At 37.5% G+C, this 24,198-nt stretch overlaps 1 protein-coding gene and 28 non-coding genes across 30 annotated transcripts in view; 28 read left to right on the top strand and 1 right to left on the bottom strand.

The window, feature by feature from the left end:
- LOC123716394 (putative epidermal cell surface receptor) overlaps positions 1-15,904 on the bottom strand; it is a 40,881-nt gene extending 24,977 nt beyond the window's left edge. For both annotated transcript variants that reach the window (XM_045672116.1, XM_045672115.1), the window contains exons 1-2: positions 15,776-15,904; positions 3,096-3,215 (exon numbers count right to left, since the gene is read on the bottom strand). In XM_045672116.1, the coding sequence (XP_045528072.1) occupies positions 3,096-3,198 (103 nt within the window). In that variant the 5' untranslated portion in view covers positions 3,199-3,215; positions 15,776-15,904. The remainder of the gene's footprint in view (positions 1-3,095; positions 3,216-15,775) is intronic.
- Positions 15,905-17,150: 1,246 nt separating this feature from the next.
- On the top strand, positions 17,151-17,269 carry LOC123716936. The gene has a single exon (XR_006754761.1). It is a non-coding gene; the product is annotated as a 5S ribosomal RNA (ribosomal RNA).
- Positions 17,270-17,405: 136 nt separating this feature from the next.
- On the top strand, positions 17,406-17,524 carry LOC123716777. Its single transcript, XR_006754617.1, has one exon. It is a non-coding gene; the product is annotated as a 5S ribosomal RNA (ribosomal RNA).
- A 136-nt stretch (positions 17,525-17,660) lies between these two features.
- LOC123716789 lies at positions 17,661-17,779 on the top strand. Its single transcript, XR_006754628.1, has one exon. It is a non-coding gene; the product is annotated as a 5S ribosomal RNA (ribosomal RNA).
- Positions 17,780-17,917: 138 nt separating this feature from the next.
- On the top strand, positions 17,918-18,036 carry LOC123716843. The gene has a single exon (XR_006754677.1). It is a non-coding gene; the product is annotated as a 5S ribosomal RNA (ribosomal RNA).
- A 137-nt stretch (positions 18,037-18,173) lies between these two features.
- On the top strand, positions 18,174-18,292 carry LOC123716863. The gene has a single exon (XR_006754695.1). It is a non-coding gene; the product is annotated as a 5S ribosomal RNA (ribosomal RNA).
- A 136-nt stretch (positions 18,293-18,428) lies between these two features.
- On the top strand, positions 18,429-18,547 carry LOC123716828. The gene has a single exon (XR_006754663.1). It is a non-coding gene; the product is annotated as a 5S ribosomal RNA (ribosomal RNA).
- Positions 18,548-18,685: 138 nt separating this feature from the next.
- Positions 18,686-18,804, top strand: LOC123716802. Its single transcript, XR_006754639.1, has one exon. It is a non-coding gene; the product is annotated as a 5S ribosomal RNA (ribosomal RNA).
- A 137-nt stretch (positions 18,805-18,941) lies between these two features.
- Positions 18,942-19,060, top strand: LOC123716814. Its single transcript, XR_006754650.1, has one exon. It is a non-coding gene; the product is annotated as a 5S ribosomal RNA (ribosomal RNA).
- A 135-nt stretch (positions 19,061-19,195) lies between these two features.
- On the top strand, positions 19,196-19,314 carry LOC123716826. Its single transcript, XR_006754661.1, has one exon. It is a non-coding gene; the product is annotated as a 5S ribosomal RNA (ribosomal RNA).
- Positions 19,315-19,452: 138 nt separating this feature from the next.
- Positions 19,453-19,571, top strand: LOC123716847. Its single transcript, XR_006754680.1, has one exon. It is a non-coding gene; the product is annotated as a 5S ribosomal RNA (ribosomal RNA).
- A 136-nt stretch (positions 19,572-19,707) lies between these two features.
- Positions 19,708-19,826, top strand: LOC123716840. Its single transcript, XR_006754674.1, has one exon. It is a non-coding gene; the product is annotated as a 5S ribosomal RNA (ribosomal RNA).
- A 136-nt stretch (positions 19,827-19,962) lies between these two features.
- LOC123716838 lies at positions 19,963-20,081 on the top strand. Its single transcript, XR_006754672.1, has one exon. It is a non-coding gene; the product is annotated as a 5S ribosomal RNA (ribosomal RNA).
- A 135-nt stretch (positions 20,082-20,216) lies between these two features.
- LOC123716850 lies at positions 20,217-20,335 on the top strand. Its single transcript, XR_006754683.1, has one exon. It is a non-coding gene; the product is annotated as a 5S ribosomal RNA (ribosomal RNA).
- Positions 20,336-20,471: 136 nt separating this feature from the next.
- Positions 20,472-20,590, top strand: LOC123716862. Its single transcript, XR_006754694.1, has one exon. It is a non-coding gene; the product is annotated as a 5S ribosomal RNA (ribosomal RNA).
- Positions 20,591-20,728: 138 nt separating this feature from the next.
- LOC123716874 lies at positions 20,729-20,847 on the top strand. The gene has a single exon (XR_006754705.1). It is a non-coding gene; the product is annotated as a 5S ribosomal RNA (ribosomal RNA).
- Positions 20,848-20,983: 136 nt separating this feature from the next.
- On the top strand, positions 20,984-21,102 carry LOC123716842. The gene has a single exon (XR_006754676.1). It is a non-coding gene; the product is annotated as a 5S ribosomal RNA (ribosomal RNA).
- Positions 21,103-21,238: 136 nt separating this feature from the next.
- LOC123716886 lies at positions 21,239-21,357 on the top strand. Its single transcript, XR_006754716.1, has one exon. It is a non-coding gene; the product is annotated as a 5S ribosomal RNA (ribosomal RNA).
- A 138-nt stretch (positions 21,358-21,495) lies between these two features.
- LOC123716884 lies at positions 21,496-21,614 on the top strand. Its single transcript, XR_006754714.1, has one exon. It is a non-coding gene; the product is annotated as a 5S ribosomal RNA (ribosomal RNA).
- A 136-nt stretch (positions 21,615-21,750) lies between these two features.
- LOC123716897 lies at positions 21,751-21,869 on the top strand. Its single transcript, XR_006754726.1, has one exon. It is a non-coding gene; the product is annotated as a 5S ribosomal RNA (ribosomal RNA).
- Positions 21,870-22,007: 138 nt separating this feature from the next.
- Positions 22,008-22,126, top strand: LOC123716901. The gene has a single exon (XR_006754729.1). It is a non-coding gene; the product is annotated as a 5S ribosomal RNA (ribosomal RNA).
- Positions 22,127-22,262: 136 nt separating this feature from the next.
- On the top strand, positions 22,263-22,381 carry LOC123716903. Its single transcript, XR_006754731.1, has one exon. It is a non-coding gene; the product is annotated as a 5S ribosomal RNA (ribosomal RNA).
- Positions 22,382-22,519: 138 nt separating this feature from the next.
- On the top strand, positions 22,520-22,638 carry LOC123716904. The gene has a single exon (XR_006754732.1). It is a non-coding gene; the product is annotated as a 5S ribosomal RNA (ribosomal RNA).
- A 135-nt stretch (positions 22,639-22,773) lies between these two features.
- On the top strand, positions 22,774-22,892 carry LOC123716905. The gene has a single exon (XR_006754733.1). It is a non-coding gene; the product is annotated as a 5S ribosomal RNA (ribosomal RNA).
- A 136-nt stretch (positions 22,893-23,028) lies between these two features.
- Positions 23,029-23,147, top strand: LOC123716829. The gene has a single exon (XR_006754664.1). It is a non-coding gene; the product is annotated as a 5S ribosomal RNA (ribosomal RNA).
- Positions 23,148-23,285: 138 nt separating this feature from the next.
- On the top strand, positions 23,286-23,404 carry LOC123716906. The gene has a single exon (XR_006754734.1). It is a non-coding gene; the product is annotated as a 5S ribosomal RNA (ribosomal RNA).
- Positions 23,405-23,542: 138 nt separating this feature from the next.
- Positions 23,543-23,661, top strand: LOC123716907. Its single transcript, XR_006754735.1, has one exon. It is a non-coding gene; the product is annotated as a 5S ribosomal RNA (ribosomal RNA).
- Positions 23,662-23,796: 135 nt separating this feature from the next.
- LOC123716869 lies at positions 23,797-23,915 on the top strand. Its single transcript, XR_006754700.1, has one exon. It is a non-coding gene; the product is annotated as a 5S ribosomal RNA (ribosomal RNA).
- Positions 23,916-24,050: 135 nt separating this feature from the next.
- LOC123716864 lies at positions 24,051-24,169 on the top strand. The gene has a single exon (XR_006754696.1). It is a non-coding gene; the product is annotated as a 5S ribosomal RNA (ribosomal RNA).
- The last annotated feature ends 29 nt before the right edge of the window (positions 24,170-24,198 follow it).

The raw sequence follows: 24,198 nt of genomic DNA on the forward strand, positions 1-24,198 counted from the left end.
TAATTTTAACGATCAAACTGTTTTTCTCTATTTATTATCTTTGCTATGAGATGCTACTTGTGTGGACACGTTAGTCCCATCTCACCTTCCTCAAGCAAAAAAGCAAATGTAAGAGGCTTTCCTTCAACTTCGATTTTGTTCCCTTTTGAGTAGAGACTCTTGGGCCGTAGGGTTCAAGTCTACAGGCGCTAATTAAACATTTATGTTTTTTTACCTATGTAATATTTCACATAGACGCTTTAGTTCAACAAAAAGCAATCAAACAAAACGAGCGCCGTTTATGGAATGTGTTGATACCCGAAAAGGTAGCGGTGAAGTCACGACTACGAGGCCGGTTCCGCTACGTTTAAACGTTCAATAAATTGGAAAGATTTCGTCTTAATCAGCCAGGTTTTAATATTAGGTAGGATGATGCAACTACGATGGAATCCTAAGACAGTCTCACTATTACAGTATTTGAATTTTAATAAATTTTACATATATCCAACACAAATATATATTATATTAGTTCATAACCTACATAGTAAACTAATAAAAGTAATTAAAATTGCCAGTGGCAGCATTTTCTATGTCTTTCGATACATAGTCGTTTAGCGAGAAAAGTACCAGCTCTTGGATCACCGGTACTATTTATCAGGCCCTAACTTAAATGTTTAATTAGCGCCTGTACACTTGAACCCCACGGCCCAAGTGTTTCTACTCCAAAGGGAACAAAATGTAATCTCAAGTTAGCCTTTAATAAAAACTAATATGTATTATGACGGTGTGCGCGCGCATCGTAAAAATTTACTCTCATAATTTTTCCCAAACGCGCCAAAAGAAGTATAACTTCAAACGTTAAATTAATAACCTAGCGTATTGGTTGGGAAAAGGTTATCAATAAAGCTTATGTACGTACGTAAGGGTATATAACAGAACGACCCGTGTTTAGATATGACTCACGATCTATATCACGTTTCCATAAAGAAACACTTGTTTCAAAACCTGTTGCGCTATCAATATACCTGTTGAGATGGGCGATCATAATATTGAGCCAGATAAACATAAAAAAAAAATATCTTACCAAGAAGCTTTATAGGAAGTTATAATATTTTCTATATATGTTCGTTTTACATAAATAATGTGTTAAATCTATTTCTCATGGATTAAAATACAAATTATTACAGTATTTTTATCGCAGGATTTGAATTAAGATTTTATATGTAAAATAATCTACAGATTCATATAAAAATATAAAATCTTACCAAGAACCAATGAACCTTTCACAGGATGTTCCAATTTTTAATTATGACTAGAAAATTATGTTTGTTTCAATAAGTTATGTGTTTAATACATTTTCATATAATGCAAATTCTTATAATCAAGAAGAGTGTAAGAAAGCGTTGTATTCATTTAAATAACTCGTGACTTTCTCGTTATGATATAGAATATGAGGCATCAAAATAGTGGCTACGTTATGCATAGTGATCAGTCTTCTGTGCCTGATACAAGAACTGTTGTGGTCTAAGGCATGCCAGGTTCCTCGCGTTTCCTTTCAGCGTACGAGCAAGTGTCAAATGCACGTAGGCCATTGGTGCCTAGCCGTGGATCGAATCTACATCACGCTGAAGCTGGAGTAATACTGCTTACGTATCTCAAGCCGTAGTTAAATTTGAGAGAGTTTCCAGAACTTCACATTTACTTTTTATCAAATTGTTCATAAGTAACGCATTTATCGATTTAAACATATCAATTCAAAAGGCATGTTTTAATAGTGACTTCAATTACCTTGACATCTGCGATAAATTTATATCGTTTTTCTCGTGTGATGTAACCATTATAGGCATTCATTGCTAAGGTGTATGCCACACAGGTCAAGAAATATTAATATCATATATACATTATGACATGAAAATAATATAGGTTTACATTTTTGAATGCTTTCGACGAGTTCACATATAAACGTTTCTCGCTAAATTTTATCAACATCAACTTGATGGCTGGAAGTCTTCCAGTCCGTTTCATAAGGCACTTTCTTTTGCGAACTAGTGAACTGTGGCATCGACTTCTACATCCTCCTTGAGAGATACGTCCTTCAACTATACAAAGTTAGAGTGTGCTCATCCCTCAAAGGTCGGTAACGCATCCACTAAAAATGGGTGTCCATAGGCTGCGATGACTGCCCATTTTGGGCGTCCCGTTTGCCCCCCTATTATAACAAAAATAAATACTATTGCTGAAAACTTTGAGTTATGTGAATAAAGTGTTAGTAATAGAGAGTTAATGATTTTCTTTTATATCCTTTAAAGACAACCCATTTTAGTGGGTGCGTTGCGGCCTTTGAGGGAGGAGTATGCTGTATTTTAAAGGGGAGGTCGTCTCCTAGAAGACCCCCCCCGGTAGTCTATTCCACAGATTGATAAGTCGCAATAGAAAATGTCTTGTGTCGCTTCACAAGACCGCGGAAGTCGAACCTTTCCAGGTAGATCGAGATAAAAATATGTCCTTTGCAGAGGTCATTGGGTCTGAAATTGGATCCACCGTTTTAAAACCATTTCCCAAGAAAATGGTTTTAAACTTAAAAGCCTCTTTGATTTGTTTGTAAAAATCAGATACTAACCAATTTTAACAAAATTGGTTAATCATTAGGTCTATTAGTATTTACAGTTGCCGATTAAACTATTTAGATGATAAGCGAGATACTTTAAAAATACTAATATGTATGTAAACTTAAAAACTAGGCCTATTCCAATTCGTTCTCCATAAGAATGCAGCGGCTGTTTCAGCGCAGAGATCAGTCATACACATAGTCCTGGAATGCGAGCCTGTAGCTAACCAACGAACAGAAATCCTGCAGTGAGATCGCTCCGTGAAACCTGCAAAGTACCCAGGAGACTGTGCTTCTGGAAGGAGCTAGGCTGACTTAATTAGCCAGGACTTTACGGAGCTACTGAGTGTCTAAGTGCGGAAATTGAGTCCACCAACATTTTGAAGGCTATATATATATATACATTGAACAAAGACTATGTTTATTTCCGGAGTATAAATGTCCGAATATGTGAGACTTGCAAATCACTAGGCGATTCAATATATCTCCCATACAACTCGTTACTTACTAAGTTCAGTATCGCAGTCTGTGTACTCGTGGTTGCAGTCGATGGTGTAACACGCGGCGCCGGCCAGCAGCACCGCGTATATGACTACATAAACTCCTGCCATCACCGCTGGTACGCCATCTGTGTAAGCATATCACAAATGTTAAAAAACCATTGTCCAATTGTAAATAATATTTATTAGCTTAACGATATCATGGCTTAGAAAACCCAGAGGCTAATGGATTAAACTAAACGAAAACGTGACTCATTCACTTTCGTAATGTATACTTAAACTAACTTTGTTTAAGTTTTTTTTATATTAATAATGTTCTCGATGTAACAACTCCAAGCGCAAAAATGCCAAACTGACTCCGCTGATGATGCGTATTTTTAACTACTTTACTAACAACTAATTTTCATTAACGTTTCAAAACTTTATACATTCACTAACAATCTTAAACATAGTATTGTCTTTTATTAACGTAACTTTTACACATTTAAAGAAAACCCTTTTTAAACGGATTGAAGCTATGTATTATTATAAACTTATAATTATTTTACATAATTTTAAATATATTTCCCGACCTTTCGCGTGCCTTACAGCGTGCGTGGTCACGGTGACTGAAGACAAAAGGTGTTGAATGTCAAAAAGTATCACAGCTCTAGAGAAAGTTTTATTATCTGTATTTATTTCCCCGGAGTTGATATTTACCAAATGATGATAATTATAAGTTTATAATAATACATATTTTCAACCTGTTCTATGCTGAAGCGGACCAAAAGTTTAATTTTAAAATTGTAAGTATTATGTTAATATAAAAGTAAAGTATTACGTCAACTACTGTTTGGGCCGGTTTTAGAGGTCTGGAGGCCTCGGAGCAACAAAGTAGTGGAGGCCCCCTCGCCCCAAATCATTTTCTAAATAAAATTAACAATTTTTATCAATCGAGTTTTTCAATTAATAATATAAATTAAAATCGAGTAGATTATTTTAGTAGAGTTGTTAGAGAATCCTAGAGTAGGGGCTAGCGGAACTATCTTCTTTTTTCATTTTTTTTATGTTAAAGCTTTTTCTATTCGTATCGAAAATGTTAAGGTTTGATTTTTTGATTCTTGTACAAGATTGTCTTCGAGTAATCTGTTTGTTACATTAATTACATAAAACGCATAATGTTCAATTAAGTTTAGAAAACAAAAAAAAATGCAATTATCTCTAATAGAACAGAAAAGATAAATTCTGCCTTCGCCCATATTTACTCCCCATAAGTGTTCCTGTCCCTTTGCAGTAAGTCGCCTTGAACACCATGGCTTGCATTGCCAAAAGCCGCCGCGTTTAACGACATCATACGCCGCTCTCTGGTCTTTGTCAATGTTCCTGCCATTTTGGAGCCAAAACGTCTTTTATTCTACTTGTTTGGACACCCCTGTCTCACCTCCCTCGGACAAGCACAAAAGCTGACACGGTATATAATAAACAGTTTTCGTTCACATTGGAGTAGAGCCTCTTGGGCCGTGTGGTACAAGTGCACAAGTGTAATTAAAGATTTAAGTTGTCGCCTGGTTGATAGTACCGGAGACTCCAGAGCTGGCGCTTTTCACGCTCAACGATTAAGTAACTTACACTTTTTAAAATTGTTTTCATCAATTTTTTATTATTATTTCCGTTATGTAGGTAAAAACCCGAACTTGTATATTAAAAACTTCAGAACCTTTGTTTGAAGTAATGAACTATTTGGCTCACTGTAACTAGTCAATGAAAGGCTACAACCCTTAAATTAGCGACTTACCTTGAAATTAAATATATGAATGTTTTATAACTAACTTTTGTGTTTGTCTTGGGGGAGATAACAATCTAAGTTACACGTTTAAAAGCCCTACTGAACTCTATGAATAGAACTGTTTTAAATAATTTTATGAATTTTTAAGTTTTTGTCATTGAGGACAATGTTATATGTTGGGCATGCAGATCATAATAGTTCAGTAGTCATATAATTTTTTTTAAATAATTAGTTTTTGTGCCAGCCATAAGGGTACACTGCCACACTTAAATATTTTTATTATAACTATATAGGTTAAAAAATTGTAAATGCTGTATATTTTATTGTATTAATTAATATTTTTTTACCAATTAAAATTATGATATCGATATTTATAAAAAATAATACAAGTTCGTATTTTTCTTTCACATAACTTTTTTATACAATAGTGTTCATCATTATGTCAGGGAATACTGAGATTATCAGTGAATATTATAATCGAGTCAATTTGGTTTGGTTAATCATTGAGATTCCATATATTACTTTTAAAAGTCATGTTTCATAGTTTACAATCATTACATAACATAATGTACGAATATTACGACCGTTAAACCTGCTGACGACAAAATCGATATTGACGAAGTGAAAAGATTACTCCGACGTATACATAAGTATATATATTTTGCTTTTGAAAAGCTTTACATTGTAAAAACAAAGCAATAAAGACAATGTCCTAGTAGAGGTCGGTGAAGTACCGCCAACGTACAAATTCAATTTTCCGTCCATGTTTTCAAAACTATTTAAAACACAGAACATGTACTTGAAACCGCATGAACATAACACTAGCTTGTACAAGTAATATAGGTGTAAACAGTAAATACAGTTATAAGTGCCTCCGGCTTGGTAGAAGCAGTTTAATGTTTCATAGCGATTAGCATATAGCATATAACTTCTAAAGAGACAAGGATGACGCTAATGGGTTATGAAAAGATCCTGTTTCTAGTCTGTATAATTGTGTATGACGTAAAATTGCATATTAATGTAATAACTGTTTGTTTAAGTCCTGCGACGCACTCGCCTTCTAACAATGTTGATGTGATTAAAACAAAATCAACGATTATAAACGCACTATGTGAGATACAGTTTATACTAAATTTAGCACTTAAACGAAAAAGAATTTTCAGTTTCGTTTAAACACAATCATTACGTATTTATTTACGCAGTTTTGCGTACTCACAACAGACGTTTTGGGACTAGTGGCACATTATTTATATACTTTGTTAACCTTAAACGTAAATATAAAAAAAGAATTTACAAAAGTTATTAGGTGACGGGCGGCCGTAACAAGCGTACTTCCTGGCAACCCTAGTACGTATTAAAAAAGAAATACAAACTGAGGTAAAAAACATTCGAAATATTAACGAAAACTAAACTGACATCTAAAAAGAAAAAATGTTAGGGTTTACCCTAACTAAAGTTATTATTATATTTTATAGTTTTGAAAGTGTGAAGATCGCTTTGCGAGAATAATTTCCAGCTTCCACTTGACCATATTTAACGAAGAACAGTTCGAATCGTCGACGAGCACGGAACTTGTGCCTTGGCGTTACATAGAGATGTGGGGTAACTCTGCATCTTCTACCACATTTACCATAGAGAGTGATCAAAGGAGTTGTTCGCATTAATACCTGCAGCCTTTGATCATCGGACGTCGAGGAAGAATATAAAATTCCACTCGTATCACCTCGAAGTTCGTCGTTCTACAACTGAGCGCTTTTAAGGCAGTTTTCGCGCACCACCACAAGCAAAATTTTCTAATATATATTTTCTAAAATAATTCCGAACCAATTCGACTAAGGGTCCTTCAAGTAAAGAGCGTACTAATTCTTTAAACCCTGCCCTAGGTCATGCAATTACGTTGGTGGCGGAGAAATTAGTGTCCATGGGCGGTATCACTTAACATCAGACGAGCCTCCTGCCCGTTTGGACCCTGTTCTATAATATAAATTATGCTCTGAGCCACACAATTTTAGTAATAGAACTAATATTATTCAAATGCTTGATAACGCAACGCATTTTATTCCCTCAGACCTCTGTTGTACGAACTACTGTTGCGAATTAGATTCATCTTTTTATTTTCAATAGTCGATTTCTCGATGATATAATCTATAAATATATCATGCAACCAATATCGCTGGTCACCGCGTACTCCTACATACTTTCTTTGATAGCTTAATATGTATCTAGTACATGTACTTTATGTTAATAGAAATCGATATGACGATGTTCTGACGTAACATTAGTATTACGTGTCCTTCTATTGTATATAATAATGTCGCTTTCATACGGGGCCGTATAGCAAAAAACCGTTTAGTCAATCAGATAACTGTATGCGATAATATTTACTAAGGATTTGTTTATTGTGAGGTCCTTTTGACGATGGTCCAGTGGCGGATTTACAAATGTTTCTCGCATCTACAATTGTTATGTCCAAGCTTATATTTCCTTAAAAATAACGATATTTTATCAAAACTTTTCATTGATTGTAAAACGTAAATTAGTATGAAGAGTAAATTGGTTTCAGATTTATAATATTTTGCGTTAAGCGTTAGAAAAGATTGTCATTAGAAAGGAATACAACGAGTATCCAGTCGCTGTCGTGGATTTTTGTATTGCCAGTAAATAAACATTAACCAATATAAGGGGAATAATTTGAAGTTAAATTAAGTTAGCCTAACTTAATAACTTATTGAAATGACTTAATAAAAAAGAAAATACAATACTGACTTAAAAAATATGTAACACTAACTCTGGAACAAGTGGTATGATTGGTTTTGTTACCTGTACCATTAATATAATACCTTTTAAGATTAATAAAGACACTTTTTGAACGGATTGAAGCTATGTATTATGATGAAAAACTTACAATTATTTACATAATTTTAAAATTTTGGTCACGGTGACCACGCACGCTGAAAAGCACGCGAAACGTCGGAAAAAAATTAAAATTTAAAATTATGTAAATAATTGTAAGTTTTTAATAATAATATATAGCTTCAATCCGTTCAGAAAGTGTTTTTCTTCATGTGTAAAAGCTATGTTAACAAAAGACAATACCTTTTAGGATACCAAGCAGAACCGTTCGATAAATAATACTTAGCCATTGTAATTGATAATGCAAGGAATATTAATATTCCTTACATTAGGTGGATTTTTGTTTCATCTAAGCAAAATGGCGACTGTCATAGCAATTTCAGCCTCCAGCCAAATTAGTCTTTACCTTGAAGTAAATTACGATCCAATTGAAACAATTGTTTACCTCGTAATCAAACAGCGCGCCTTCGGGTTATGTAATACATAAATAAACGGCCACTAAAGTAAATATCTGAATGGTTATTGCGCTGGATACCGATAAGTTTATCTAAGCAAAAGACGATATAAAAAATAATTTAATCACTACAATCTTTTTAGGTCTGGGCCTCAGATTTCTGTATATGTTTCATGATCATTTGTAAATCTAAAAGGCAAGTAGGTGATCAGCCTATGACCCACACACGCCATCGAGTTTTTGGTTATAAACCGTTTTCCTTTACCATTCGTGCGAATATTCAATGCGGACATAGAAAGTATAGAAAGAAAGTCCATTGATGCACTGCCGGGGATCGAACCTACAATCTCAGGGATGAGAGTAGCACGCTGAAGCCCAAACATTGCTCTATGAAAAGACGATATTAAGTCTAAATGGCTGACATTAAAACCGTTGTCGAATGTTCGTTAACACACGAAAAGTAACATACAAAAAAATTTAAAGCGAAACAGTTTCTCACAGTTCAGTAAAGTGGCTCGTTGAACCCAGTACACGTGACGTGAAATCGCCAACTACACATTTCCTCATGTATTCTCAAGCCATTGTTTACTTTACCGCAAATTTATGGTGTTAAGTTTTTTACTGTATGTCTAATTAACATTTGAAATACTTTTATTTATTTTAGTCTACATGTTTAAAGGCAATGTGCCTTTATAGCGTTTGAGAGTATTTACAACATTTTTTTTTATACAACAGAGAGCAAACGGGTAGGAAGCTCACCTGATGTCAAGTGATATCTTCTCTCTACTCTTGAAGGACCCTAAGTCGAATTGGTTCGGAAATACTTCAGTGGGCAATTGGTTCCACATAATGGTGGTGCGCGGTAGAAACTTGAAAAACGATCAGTAGTCGGACGTCAAGGTGGAAAAACGTATTCTGGCTCGACGTCCGATGATGAAACTCATCTGCAGGTATGAATCCGTTCAACTCTGAACACTCTCCATGGTAGTCTTCGTTAAATACGGTTAAGTGGAAGGAGCTGGTACTAGAGCTCCTCATAGCCACATTTATAAATAACTTGACCGTTGCTTATGACATTATGATTAGTAAAAGACGATATAAAAAGTAATTTAATCAGTGGCACTGCAATATTTTTAGGTCTGGGTCTCAGATTTCTGTATCAGTTTCAGGATCATTTGTTAATCTAATAGGCAAGTAGATGATCAGCCTTCTGTGCCTGACGCACGCCGTCGCATTTGGATCTACGGCAAACTGGTTTCCTCACGATGTTTTCCTTCACCGTTCGAGCGAGCACATAGAAAGAAAATCCATTGGTACAAAGCCGGGATTGAACTTACGGCCTCAGGGATGAGAGTCGCACGCTGAAGCCACAAGGCCAACACTGCTCTGTGCAAATAAACGATTTACTAATATTATTATATCCAGTTCCCAGATCAATCGCGAGAATAACTGGCAAGAACTGGCACCATGCTTAATCTCAAAAATTCTTCTCTAGTGTATATACAATGTGGAACAGAGAACCACGCAAATACAGTAAGCTTAATAATACTTAAAAACGAAGAGTTCAAGAACATCGAGTTGAATAATCGATTCGGGCCGGCATCGAGTAAGACTTGACCAATTTTATCAAGTAAAACAAAACGATTTCCAAGCAAATTAAGGCTTCGACTTTCAACGTACGAATTCACACGGCTCAAAGGCTGCCGAGGTTTTTCATCTAATCGCCGTTTCGTAACTTATTGTTTGGAAATAAGCATTGTTAACGTGATTGCTTGTTACTCAATCGAATTAATGCAAAATGTGTATAAAAATTTACTCACACTTGTTATGTAAATATTAATTACATCGAAATACAAAGTCACTTGTCTTACGATCATAACTACCGGCGGATCCGACAGACGTATAATAAATAATAAAAATAATAATGTTAATTCTCAACTCCACTCGAAAACAAAAAATTTCATCAAACTCTGTCCAGCCGTTTAGGAGTTTAATTACGCACATATACACCAAAGATTTATATGTATCGGCTGTTTATTATCTTTATAGATAAGATACCGACTGCAGCGCCATCTGTCGGGCTAATTTCTGAATCTAAACCACCTAAAACGTATACGAAAATCCTCATTCAAATCGCTCCAGCCGTTAAGAGGAGTTCAGTGTACACACGCGCAGTAGCGTTAAATATATAAAGATAGTTTAGTTTGAAAAGGTTCCATTACATAAAGAAAATACGATAAAAAAATAAGTTTAAGCAACTATAGTTTTGTCAATGGTATACGAGAATGTTTGATGTAGATTTATAGTCTGATAAGCGATTTCAACCCCGTCGTGACCTACCTGAATTTTGTGACTGCGGTGAAAGATATCTTTGTCGAATCACAGCTCCACTTAAAAATAGTTCAATTTTTTTTCTACCGTCCTTTACTTGTAGTAAGTACTCCAAGTAATATTAAGGTAGTGCATGGTACATCCTTGTGCATGGATGTACCATGCTTAAAAATAAAAAATAAACTGATAATATTACATGCATGATGTAAATGATATTGTCTCAGTGCCCAGTGGGTTAGGTTAGGCTAGATTTTTTAAAATTCTAAGTGGCGTTTGAGTGGAAAATAATTGTTATTTGGCTTTAATAAGGTTAGGTTAACCTAACCATTCATTTCACATCACTTTTCAATGATGTTTTAATTAATTTCTATGAGGTTAAAGAGCATGCGCCACCACATTATTGCATGGTCCACCACCGACTGAGAAAATATGTAGGAAAAAAATAGGAAAAAAACTGTAACACAAACAAAAAATAATTCAAATTAAGTCTTTTAGATGGGCAAAGTAAGGGTCTTCTAAATATATAGGCATTTGTAAAGCTTCTATGGCGATAATTAAACACTGTATGTACTGAAAAACACAAACAAAAACATCTAATTGTAAATAATCTGAACTATTCTCGAATCCACTAAAACACTCATCAAAATCGATCATTGTATTACGGCTTTGTCGGGAAAGATTCGATTGTCTTGGTCGTGGCTTTGTTGATGATAATATCGCCACGATAAGCTAATAGAAACTGGAAATAAACAAATCAACAAAACCCAAATGTTTTATCATACTTAACCATAGATAAAATTCGTTTACTTGACAATAGCGTTTTGTTATTCCATTTTTAGCAAATGACCGACTAGACTGATGTTTCGAGTGACAGATTTTTAGTTTTTCTGTTTGTTGCGTTTTTATACCACGTTTGATGTCCATCTCCTGGTTCTAACCTACCTATCAGCCAAATCGGTTTATCCGTTCAGTTACAATAGTGTAACTAACACAACTTTGTTTTATATATATATATATATTTATGACAATTTGATTATTTTATACGATTTGAGTTCAATATGTATCTATATAATCCAATAAATATTAAAATTAATATTCAAATATGCAAAATGAAGTATCGTGGAAAATTGTAAATTGGTTAAATTATTCAAAATTAAACAAGTTATTTGCAAATAGCTCAATGCAACAAGGTCACTTTCTCTGAACCGCACACTTTCAATGCTCGCGTGAACGTTAGACGGAGTTAAAGTCTTGAAGGCATACATAAAGTTTGTTATAAAACAGTTTTTAAATTTGTATCTGTGACTTAAAAGTGTCGCATTATATAAGTAATCTGTGTATCGACGAAAATATTCTAATTTGACTTTCAAACACCGTTTAATATATAATATAGTAGAATAACTTTTTAAATTTTTTGAAATTTGAAAATTAAGAGCGTTTAGACGTCACAATAATATATAGACATATAAATAAAATTGAAATATTAAAATTAACAATTTGAATAATTTCTGTTTATTTAATATATAGTCTGTTCCTTGTGTAAAAAATACTAAAGACCAAGAAGGTTAGTGCGCAAAGGTTTTATTAGGCAACAGTCTAAAGAAACGTAGGATGAGTCTGTAAATGTGATTGTAAGGCTAGTACGAAATAAAATATTTAAAAATTAAAATTGCTGGAGGGGAATTTGAAAAATTCAATCAATATTTTATATATTGAAAGAGAAGTATTGCAAATGTCTCAATAAGCAATGAATTTAGAAAGAAAAGATTTTATCGAATAAAGTGCGGATATCAATGTACGTTACGATCTATTTCGCAGTTAAAGAACTCTTGTGTAATACAGCAGTTACTACTATTTTTATTAATAAGTATTAAGTAGTAATACTTGAATTTGTGTAAGGACACACACTTTTGACTTGCTAAGAGGCACGTAACGTTTGTTATGTTAACTTGTGTGGAATAATGATAAGGCTATTGTATTCAGAGGGATTGATTTCGATGGAATTCATTTGTTTTTGGATCAATATTTTCGTGTCACAAATAAATATACTTACTTATTTACTATGGAGAGTGTTCAGAGGAGTTGTACGGACTAATACCTACAGCTGAGTCTCATCAAGGCAGAATATAAAATATCCGATCCGTATCACCTCTGAGCGTTTGCAAAGCTGAGAGTTACTTAAGGCAGTTTTTGCCGCGCACCACCACTATGTGGAACCGTATGCCCACTGAAGTATTTCCGAACCAAGTCGATTTAGGTTCCGTCAAGAAAATAGTCATAAAAGGCCGGCAACGCACTTAACATCAAATGAAATGTTTTATATAAAAAAATGTTATACAAAAATAATCATCTGTAACCATTTTGTATCACGTGACTGCAGTATAAAAATTAAAACTTTTCACTATCGATATTTTGGTTAAATTAATGTTTATTTACAAGACATTTTACTCCATAGTTACTTGTTAAAGCGTGTACAGATTACTCTTATAACACTTAATTTTTCACATTGTCTATTGTAGAAAGAACTGCGCAGCAAAATCTGGATTTTTGTTGATAGGAAGTGCTAAACACCATCAAGATAGGATCAGCAATGCGGTGTCGACCTTTAAAGAAGTGGTGCAGACGCCTACCAGACAACCAGAGGTCCTGGATTCAATTTTAAATAACATCCGGATGTGTAGGCTTATAAATAATTATTCATCGAGTATTTTTTCTTAATATTCATGATACATTCATGAGCCCCATTTTCCATTCCACGAGACAGTACACAACGTAATTAAAATTAATAAAAATAATACTTTAATTACCTTAAAGTTGTAACCAACATCTGTTTAAATACACATATATTGTTATGTCTAACACAAAACTGTAGATATCGAATTTCAAATGCGATCATTTCGCGTTCATTACATTAGGCAAATTATCGAAAAAGAAAACATATTTAAGCCGATTCTTATAATACAATTATGGTATTAGCTACTTTGATATTAAATTATTTACGTAAAAAGGTCGCTAACTGCTAATTACATTATTCAAATTCCATTTTTTCTCGTCCGTACTATGACCTCTAATTTCAGACCACTTCGTTGAGCTTAGCGCATTTACGTAAATATTTTTTGATTTTTATAAGCCTTGATAATAAATTATCACTTAACACGTTTTTCCACAGATTTACAATATCAATAAAACCTACCATAACAGATAATCAAGAACAGAGTATCTTCCTACTAGAACTAGAACTAGAGACTGTAATCAGTCTTATAAGACCATTTATTATGTTAAAATTCCTTTTTTATTAGATTACTTTTAAATTACTTAATAGTCTTATAGGTTGGATCGCAATGTTAAATTGTGTCTATAGAAAAGTTATTAAAAATATGTATATGTGTAAAGAAATTATTATATTTCGTAGATTAGATTGTTTAGATATTAATTAAATCTAGTATGTGTTAACTTATGTTTCATTTAATTTGTTTATTAGTTGGAAAAGACACTAGCTTTGGCCTGTCATTTAAATTTTAATTCGAAGATTTTTGTTAGAACATATTTGACTATAAAAGTAATAGGATAAAAGGTATTGCTTTCAAGTATTTAACTAAAAAGTTATTTTTAATAAGCAGACCCTAATAATTAAATGTAATAGAAATGATGCTGCCAAAATACTGTCTTTTATAGAATAATAAAATAAATCAGTTTAATAAAAACTGAAATATTAAAAATCTATTTTTTTTTTAATTTAAAAATAATACATATTTATATTGTATACAAGAAGACATACGTATTCACAATTCTCAGTAAATTTTACGCATATTACAGTATGAAATATACGGTTTTATTCGAAAGCCAGGTCCTAATATCAGGTAAAAAGTCCTCCATATGGATAGAACGCAGTCCCTCAAATACCTTCGTCCTTAACCAGAAATTGGTGTAGTGCTGGGCTCAAAGGCCCAGGTTGCAGTCCTAACCTAACCACTGGCATAGTACTGATTTATGTAAATGTACTTGTATTGCATAATCTTTGTAACAACGTTGATCTGCATTGTGTTGTCCAAAAAATAGTCGGTAGTGACGAGGTATGGAATGCAGTGGTATCCTTCTGCGAGCAAGTAATGCTACAGGAGACTACCGAACGAGAAAGAGAGCGCTTTAGGACGAATTAGGGTTAGAAGACGCGGTGTAAATAGGAGAAGACATACCCAACTTCTACCTTCTATGTAGTGTGTACTGAGATGGAGGTATTTGAGCGTTGCATGCCGTTGAGGTCCCGGTGGAATACGAGAGCGATCCCGGAGCCTCTGTAAAATGGCTTTGTAGGAACTACTCAAAGTGGTTTTAATTGGTATTCCTCACCCGGTCTCTGAATAGCAGAGATTTTGGTGTAGATCCAGTGTCATTTGCAACATGCGCAAACAAAAATGCTTTTATATAATTTTCACAATATTTTTTTGTTAACGCTACCACGTTGAAACTTATAGCCACAGTTGAACTAATATGTATTCGAATGAACCGTTACTAAACGTCTTGACGAAGTGGGCTAAATATAAAATTATATGAACTATAACTCTATGAAAACATTTTAGTTTAGAATTTGGCTCATTCATCAAATTGGAGGCTTCTTAGTGAATAATCTGATTGTCCAATCAGATGGAACTTTAGGGGGAGTGCAACATAACATTTTAACAATTTTTTTTATGTAACAAGAGGTAAGTGGGTAGGAGGCTTACCTGATGTTAAGTGATAAATATCAACCATGGACACACATTTCCAGAACGCTCGCAAGTGCGTTGCCGATCTTTTAAGAGTTGGTGCACTCTTTTCATTAAAGACCCTAAGTCGACTTGATTATGAAATACTTCTCACCAAGGGTGCCACATAGTGATTGTGCGCGGCAAAAATTGCCTAAAGAAACATATATTATTAAATCTATATATTATACAATTTTCTCCGCCCTATATTTTATATAATACGAGGTGAAATTTCTCAACTCTACAATTGAAACCGCAGCCCATTCGTTGAACTCTATCGTACGGAAATGGTATCATAAACAATTTTCTTCCTACAACATACCGACATAGATATTAGTTTTAATTTTAACATTAATAATTCATTTAAAATATGGAAAAATAATAATTACGTTAAATGGTTGGAACGTTAAACATTTTTTAATTTACAAAGTTTGAATATAGAATCCAGGAAGCATTACAACATTCAAAAGCAGACGGAATGTCGGAACTATGAAAGCATAATGCCATCTTAATCCCGCTTTAGGTATTAATTGAACATACCTGTTATTGAAATAAGACAATCCTAATACACTCTTTATTTCAAAAGTTATTCACACACTTCACAACACAATATTTTTCGATTTAATAGGTCGGTAAAAGTTTTTTTAACATAAAAACACGTGTGGTTGATGTGAGCGGTCGCGCGGGACTGGCTTGCCGCTTGCTTGCCGACCGGTCGGAGATTTCTCGCCGTAAACATCAGAAACACGGCCTTTCTTCGACTGGCGAAACCCATCTTGGTTATTACCAATGGTTCTCGATCGCACTCGATATTTAACCTAGATATTTTTATTCATAAAAATACTGCCTCCTTAATAGCGCACGCTATATTTGGCCCGTGGTTTTTTGAGTTTTCAGTGAGAATTCTAAACATGAAAATGTTAAAATACCTATACAAAAACATAATACAGAGATAAAAAACGGCGGTAATTCAATTTCTTTATCATTCTATATTTGAAAGGTTGGTAATACATATTATTAATGATCTACAATAATGAATAACATGATTAATTTGGATTTGTAAGACAATATGTATTGCCACCTGCAACATACGGGCAATGACGCCATACCCTGCAACATACTAACAAACTTATTCCAACCGCGAAGGATATATGCTTGGGCCTTGGAATGCTTAGTCAATGGTTACTTGCTTGAAACAGAAACAGATATCTGAGGCCCAGACCTTAAAAGTTTGCCAAGCTTTATGTGTTAATGACCAAATTGTTATCAATAACATCCTTTTATTTCAACTGGAGAACACTGTCTTTCACGAATTATTATCACAAAAATAAAACAAAAGGTACAAAAAACACCTTGACTCACTAAAACGTCCTTCAATAGATACAAAGTGAATATATTCGATCGAATGGTATTAAAAACGATAGTAAGGGAAATCGAAGGCTTTCTTTTGACTCATTTATCGTGAGATGACGTCTGAAGTGGTCAGGATATAAGCTAAATGCGGTCAAGGTGTTTAGTATTTGGAATAGGATGCAGGTTGATTCATTCAAAGGTGTTACGGATAGTATGTGTGTATTTATGTCGAAAATTGCGAATATTCAATTTCTACAAATAATTTTTGATAACAAAACTAACCTTAACCTATTTTTATTATAAAGAAACATAATTATGTATTTATCAACTTTTTTTATATTCTTGTATCAAGTATACCTTTTTGGAATACTGAAGATATGCAATTGCTTTCTGGGTGACCGCCTGGGAACACCGCGTGATGTTGGCTTTTTGTTTTTTCAGGTACATGCAATATGTGTGCTTAGTTTTGCGAGACAAAAGCAGCGGTCGGCAGTTTTTCACTCGTATTTTGTGAAATTTTAGGTTTTATTAAAATCAGTCGCACCCCTTCGATCGGTTCCTCGCCAACGTCCATACCACGTTGAATACACCGGTTCTCGTCCGATCACCGAAGTTAAGCAACGTCGGGCGCGGTCAGTACTTGGATGGGTGACCGCCTGGGAACACCGCGTGATGTTGGCTTTTTGTTTTTTCAAGTACAAGCAATATGTGTGCTTAGTTTTGCGAAACAAAAGCAACGTTCGGCACATTTTCACTCGTATTTTTGTTAAATTTTAGGTTCTATTAAAATCAGTCGCACCCATTCGATCGGTTCCTCGCCAACGTCCATACCACGTTGAATACACCGGTTCTCGTCCGATCACCGAAGTTAAGCAACGTCGGGCGCGGTCAGTACTTGGATGGGTGACCGCCTGGGAACACCGCGTGATGTTGGCTTTTTGTTTTTTCAAGTACAAGCAATATGTGTGCTTAGTTTTGCGAAACAAAAGCAACGTTCGGCACATTTTCACTCGTATTTTTGTTAAATTTTAGGTTCTATTAAAATCAGTCGCACCCATTCGATCGGTTCCTCGCCAACGTCCATACCACGTTGAATACACCGGTTCTCGTCCGATCACCGAAGTTAAGCAACGTCGGGCGCGGTCAGTACTTGGATGGGTGACCGCCTGGGAACACCGCGTGATGTTGGCTTTTTGTTTTTTCAAGTACAAGCAATATGTATGTCCTTAGTTTTGCGAAACAAAAGCAACGTTCGGCACATTTTCACTCGTATTTTTGTTAAATTTTAGGTTCTATTAAAATCAGTCGCACCCATTCGATCGGTTCCTCGCCAACGTCCATACCACGTTGAATACACCGGTTCTCGTCCGATCACCGAAGTTAAGCAACGTCGGGCGCAGTCAGTACTTGGATGGGTGACCGCCTGGGAACACCGCGTGATGTTGGCTTTTTGTTTTTTCAAGTACAAGCAATATGTATGTCCTTAGTTTTGCGAAACAAAAGCAACGTTCGGCAGTTGTTCACTCGTATTTTGTGAAATTTTAGGTTTTATTAAAATCAGTCGCACCCATTCGATCGGTCCCTCGCCAACGTCCATACCACGTTGAATACACCGGTTCTCGTCCGATCACCGAAGTTAAGCAACGTCGGGCGCGGTCAGTACTTGGATGGGTGACCGCCTGGGAACACCGCATGATGTTGGCTTTTTGTTTTTTCAGGTACATGCAATATGTGTCCTTAGTTTTGTGAAACAAAAGCAACGGTCAGCACATTTTCACTCGTATTTTTGTTAGATTTTAGGTTCTATTAAAATCAGTCGCACCCATTCGATCGGTTCCTCGCCAACGTCCATACCACGTTGAATACACCGGTTCTCGTCCGATCACCGAAGCTAAGCAACGTCGGGCGCGGTCAGTACTTGGATGGGTGACCGCCTGGGAACACCGCGTGATGTTGGCTTTTTGTTTTTTCAAGTACAAGCAATATGTATGTCCTTAGTTTTGCGAAACAAAAGCAACGTTCGGCACATTTTCACTCGTATTTTTGTTAAATTTTAGGTTCTATTAAAATCAGTCGCACCCATTCGATCGGTTCCTCGCCAACGTCCATACCACGTTGAATACACCGGTTCTCGTCCGATCACCGAAGTTAAGCAACGTCGGGCGCGGTCAGTACTTGGATGGGTGACCGCCTGGGAACACCGCGTGATGTTGGCTTTTTGTTTTTTAAAGTACAAGCAATATGTATGTCCTTAGTTTTGCGAAACAAAAGCAACGTTCGGCAGTTGTTCACTCGTATTTTGTGAAATTTTAGGTTTTATTAAAATCAGTCGCACCCCTTCGATCGGTCCCTCGCCAACGTCCATACCACGTTGAATACACCGGTTCTCGTCCGATCACCGAAGTTAAGCAACGTCGGGCGCGGTCAGTACTTGGATGGGTGACCGCCTGGGAACACCGCGTGATGTTGGCTTTTTGTTTTTTCAGGTACATGCAATATGTGTGCTTAGTTTTGCGAAACAAAAGTAGCGTTCGGCAGTTTTTCACTCGTATTTTGTGAAATTTTAGGTTGTATTAAAATCAGTCGCACCCCTTCGATCGGTCCCTCGCCAACGTCCATACCACGTTGAATACACCGGTTCTCGTCCGATCACCGAAGTTAAGCAACGTCGGGCGCGGTCAGTACTTGGATGGGTGACCGCCTGGGAACACCGCGTGATGTTGGCTTTTTGTTTTTTCAAGTACAAGCAATATGTATGTCCTTAGTTTTGCGAAACAAAAGCAACGTTCGGCACATTTTCACTCGTATTTTTGCTAAATTTTAGGTTCTATTAAAATCAGTCGCACCCATTCGATCGGTTCCTCGCCAACGTCCATACCACCTTGAATACACCGGTTCTCGTCCGATCACCGAAGTTAAGCAACGTCGGGCGCGGTCAGTACTTGGATGGGTGACCGCCTGGGAACACCGCGTGATGTTGGCTTTTTGTTTTTTCAAGTACAAGCAATATGTGTGCTTAGTTTTGCGAAACAAAAGCAACGTTCGGCACATTTTCACTCGTATTTTTGTTAGATTTTAGGTTCTATTAAAATCAGTTGCACCCATTCGATCAGTCCCTCGCCAACGTCCATACCACGTTGAATACACCGGTTCTCGTCCGATCACCGAAGTTAAGCAACGTCGGGCGCGTTCAGTACTTGGATGGGTGACCGCCTGGGAACACCGCGTGATGTTGGCTTTTTGTTTTTTCAAGTACAAGCAATATGTGTGCTTAGTTTTGCGAAACAAAAGCAACGTTCGGCACATTTTCACTCGTATTTTTGTTAAATTTTAGGTTCTATTAAAATCAGTCGCACCCATTCGATCGGTTCTTCGCCAACGTCCATACCACGTTGAATACACCGGTTCTCGTCCGATCACCGAAGTTAAGCAACGTCGGGCGCGGTCAGTACTTGGATGGGTGACCGCCTGGGAACACCGCGTGATGTTGGCTTTTTGTTTTTTCAAGTACAAGCAATATGTGTGCTTAGTTTTGCGAAACAAAAGCAGCGTTCGGCAGTTGTTCACTCGTATTTTGAGAAATTTTAGGTTTTATTAAAATCAGTCGCACCCATTCGATCGGTCCCTCGCCAACGTCCATACCACGTTGAATACACCGGTTCTCGTCCGATCACCGAAGTTAAGCAACGTCGGGCGCGGTCAGTACTTGGATGGGTGACCGCCTGGGAACACCGCGTGATGTTGGCTTTTTGTTTTTTCAGGTACATGCAATATGTGTCCTTAGTTTTGTGAAACAAAAGCAACGGTCAGCACATTTTCACTCGTATTTTTGTTAAATTTTAGGTTCTATTAAAATCAGTCGCACCCATTCGATCGGTTCCTCGCCAACGTCCATACCACGTTGAATACACCGGTTCTCGTCCGATCACCGAAGTTAAGCAACGTCGGGCGCGGTCAGTACTTGGATGGGTGACCGCCTGGGAACACCGCGTGATGTTGGCTTTTTGTTTTTTCAAGTACAAGCAATATGTATGTCCTTAGTTTTGCGAAACAAAAGCAACGGTCGGCACATTTTCACTCGTATTTTTGTTAAATTTAAGGTTCTATTAAAATCAGTCGCACCCATTCGATCGGTTCCTCGCCAACGTCCATACCACGTTGAATACACCGGTTCTCGTCCGATCACCGAAGTTAAGCAACGTCGGGCGCGGTCAGTACTTGGATGGGTGACCGCCTGGGAACACCGCGTGATGTTGGCTTTTTGTTTTTTCAGGTACATGCAATATGTGTCCTTAGTTTTGTGAAACAAAAGCAACGGTCAGCACATTTTCACTCGTATTTTTGTTAGATTTTAGGTTCTATTAAAATCAGTCGCACCCATTCGATCGGTCCCTCGCCAACGTCCATACCACGTTGAATACACCGGTTCTCGTCCGATCACCGAAGTTAAGCAACGTTAGGCGCGGTCAGTACTTGGATGGGTGACCGCCTGGGAACACCGCGTGATGTTGGCTTTTTGTTTTTTCAAGTACAAGCAATATGTGTGCTTAGTTTTGCGAAACAAAAGCAACGTTCGGCACATTTTCACTCGTATTTTTGTTAAATTTTAGGTTCTATTAAAATCAGTCGCACCCATTCGATCGGTTCCTCGCCAACGTCCATACCACGTTGAATACACCGGTTCTCGTCCGATCACCGAAGTTAAGCAACGTCGGGCGCGGTCAGTACTTGGATGGGTGACCGCCTGGGAACACCGCGTGATGTTGGCTTTTTGTTTTTTCAAGTACAAGCAATATGTATGTCCTTAGTTTTGCGAAACAAAAGCAACGTTCGGCACATTTTCACTCGTATTTTTGTTAAATTTAAGGTTCTATTAAAATCAGTCGCACCCATTCGATCGGTTCCTCGCCAACGTCCATACAACGTTGAATACACCGGTTCTCGTCCGATCACCGAAGTTAAGCAACGTCGGGCGCGGTCAGTACTTGGATGGGTGACCGCCTGGGAACACCGCGTGATGTTGGCTTTTTGTTTTTTCAGGTACATGCAATATGTGTCCTTAGTTTTGTGAAACAAAAGCAACGTTCGGCACATTTTCACTCGTATTTTTGTTAAATTTTAGGTTCTATTAAAATCAGTCGCACCCATTCGATCGGTTCCTCGCCAACGTCCATACCACGTTGAATACACCGGTTCTCGTCCGATCACCGAAGTTAAGCAACGTCGGGCGCGGTCAGTACTTGGATGGGTGACCGCCTGGGAACACCGCGTGATGTTGGCTTTTTGTTTTTTCAAGTACAAGCAATATGTATGTCCTTAGTTTTGCGAAACAAAAGCAACGTTCGGCACATTTTCACTCGTATTTTTGCTAAATTTTAGGTTCTATTAAAATCAGTCGCACCCATTCGATCGGTTCCTCGCCAACGTCCATACCACGTTGAATACACCGGTTCTCGTCCGATCACCGAAGTTAAGCAACGTCGGGCGCGGTCAGTACTTGGATGGGTGACCGCCTGGGAACACCGCGTGATGTTGGCTTTTTGTTTTTTCAAGTACAAGCAATATGTGTGCTTAGTTTTGCGAAACAAAAGCAACGTTCGGCACATTTTCACTCGTATTTTTGTTAAATTTTAGGTTCTATTAAAATCAGTCGCACCCATTCGATCGGTTCCTCGCCAACGTCCATACCACGTTGAATACACCGGTTCTCGTCCGATCACCGAAGTTAAGCAACGTCGGGCGCGGTCAGTACTTGGATGGGTGACCGCCTGGGAACACCGCGTGATGTTGGCTTTTTGTTTTTTCAAGTACAAGCAATATGTATGTCCTTAGTTTTGCGAAACAAAAGCAACGTTCGGCACATTTTCACTCGTATTTTTGTTAAATTTAAGGTTCTATTAAAATCAGTCGCACCCATTCGATCGGTTCCTCGCCAACGTCCATACCACGTTGAATACACCGGTTCTCGTCCGATCACCGAAGTTAAGCAACGTCGGGCGCGGTCAGTACTTGGATGGGTGACCGCCTGGGAACACCGCGTGATGTTGGCTTTTTGTTTTTTCAAGTACAAGCAATATGTGTGCTTAGTTTTGCGAAACAAAAGCAGCGTTCGGCAGTTGTTCACTCGTATTTTGTGAAATTTTAGGTTTTATTAAAATCAGTCGCACCCATTCGATCGGTCCCTCGCCAACGTCCATACCACGTTGAATACACCGGTTCTCGTCCGATCACCGAAGTTAAGCAACGTCGGGCGCGGTCAGTACTTGGATGGGTGACCGCCTGGGAACACCGCGTGATGTTGGCTTTTTGTTTTTTCAGGTACATGCAATATGTGTCCTTAGTTTTGTGAAACAAAAGCAACGGTCAGCACATTTTCACTCGTATTTTTGTTAGATTTTAGGTTCTATTAAAATCAGTCGCACCCATTCGATCGGTCCCTCGCCAACGTCCATACCACGTTGAATACACCGGTTCTCGTCCGATCACCGAAGCTAAGCAACGTCGGGCGCGGTCAGTACTTGGATGGGTGACCGCCTGGGAACACCGCGTGATGTTGGCTTTTTGTTTTTTCAAGTACAAGCAATATGTATGTCCTTAGTTTTGCGAAACAAAAGCAACGTTCGGCACATTTTCACTCGTATTTTTGTTAAATTTTAGGTTCTATTAAAATCAGTCGCACCCATTCGATCGGTTCCTCGCCAACGTCCATACCACGTTGAATACACCGGTTCTCGTCCGATCACCGAAGTTAAGCAACGTCGGGCGCGGTCAGTACTTGGATGGGTGACCGCCTGGGAACACCGCGTGATGTTGGCTTTTTGTTTTTTCAAGTACAAGCAATATGTATGTCCTTAGTTTTGCGAAACAAAAGCAACGTTCGGCACATTTTCACTCGTATTTTTGCTAAATTTTAGGTTCTATTAAAATCAGTCGCACCCATTCGATCGGTTCCTCGCCAACGTCCATACCACGTTGAATACACCGGTTCTCGTCCGATCACCGAAGTTAAGCAACGTCGGGCGCGGTCAGTACTTGGATGGGTGACCGCCTGGGAACACCGCGTGATGTTGGCTTTTTGTTTTTTCAAGTACAAGCAATATGTGTGCTTAGTTTTGCGAAACAAAAGCAGCGTTCGGCAGTTGTTCACTCGTATTTTGTGAAATTTTAGGTTTTATTAAAATCAGTCGCAACCCTTCGATCGGTTCCTCGCCAACGTCCATACCACGTTGAATACACCGGTTCTCGTCCGATCACCGAAGTTATGCAACGTCGGGCGCGGTCAGTACTTGGATGGGTGACCGCCTGGGAACACCGCGTGATGTTGGCTTTTTGTTTTTTCAGGTACATGCAATATGTGTCCTTAGTTTTGTGAAACAAAAGTAGCGTTCGGCAGTTGTTCACTCGTATTTTGTGAAATTTTAGGTTTTATTAAAATCAGTCGCACCCATTCGATCGGTCCCTCGCCAACGTCCATACCACGTTGAATACACCGGTTCTCGTCCGATCACCGAAGTTAAGCAACGTCGGGCGCGGTCAGTACTTGGATGGGTGACCGCCTGGGAACACCGCATGATGTTGGCTTTTTGTTTTTTCAGGTACATGCAATATGT

Source organism: Pieris brassicae, chromosome 11 (assembly GCF_905147105.1).
Source record: "Pieris brassicae chromosome 11, ilPieBrab1.1, whole genome shotgun sequence".
Taxonomy (NCBI): Eukaryota; Metazoa; Arthropoda; class Insecta; order Lepidoptera; family Pieridae; genus Pieris; species Pieris brassicae.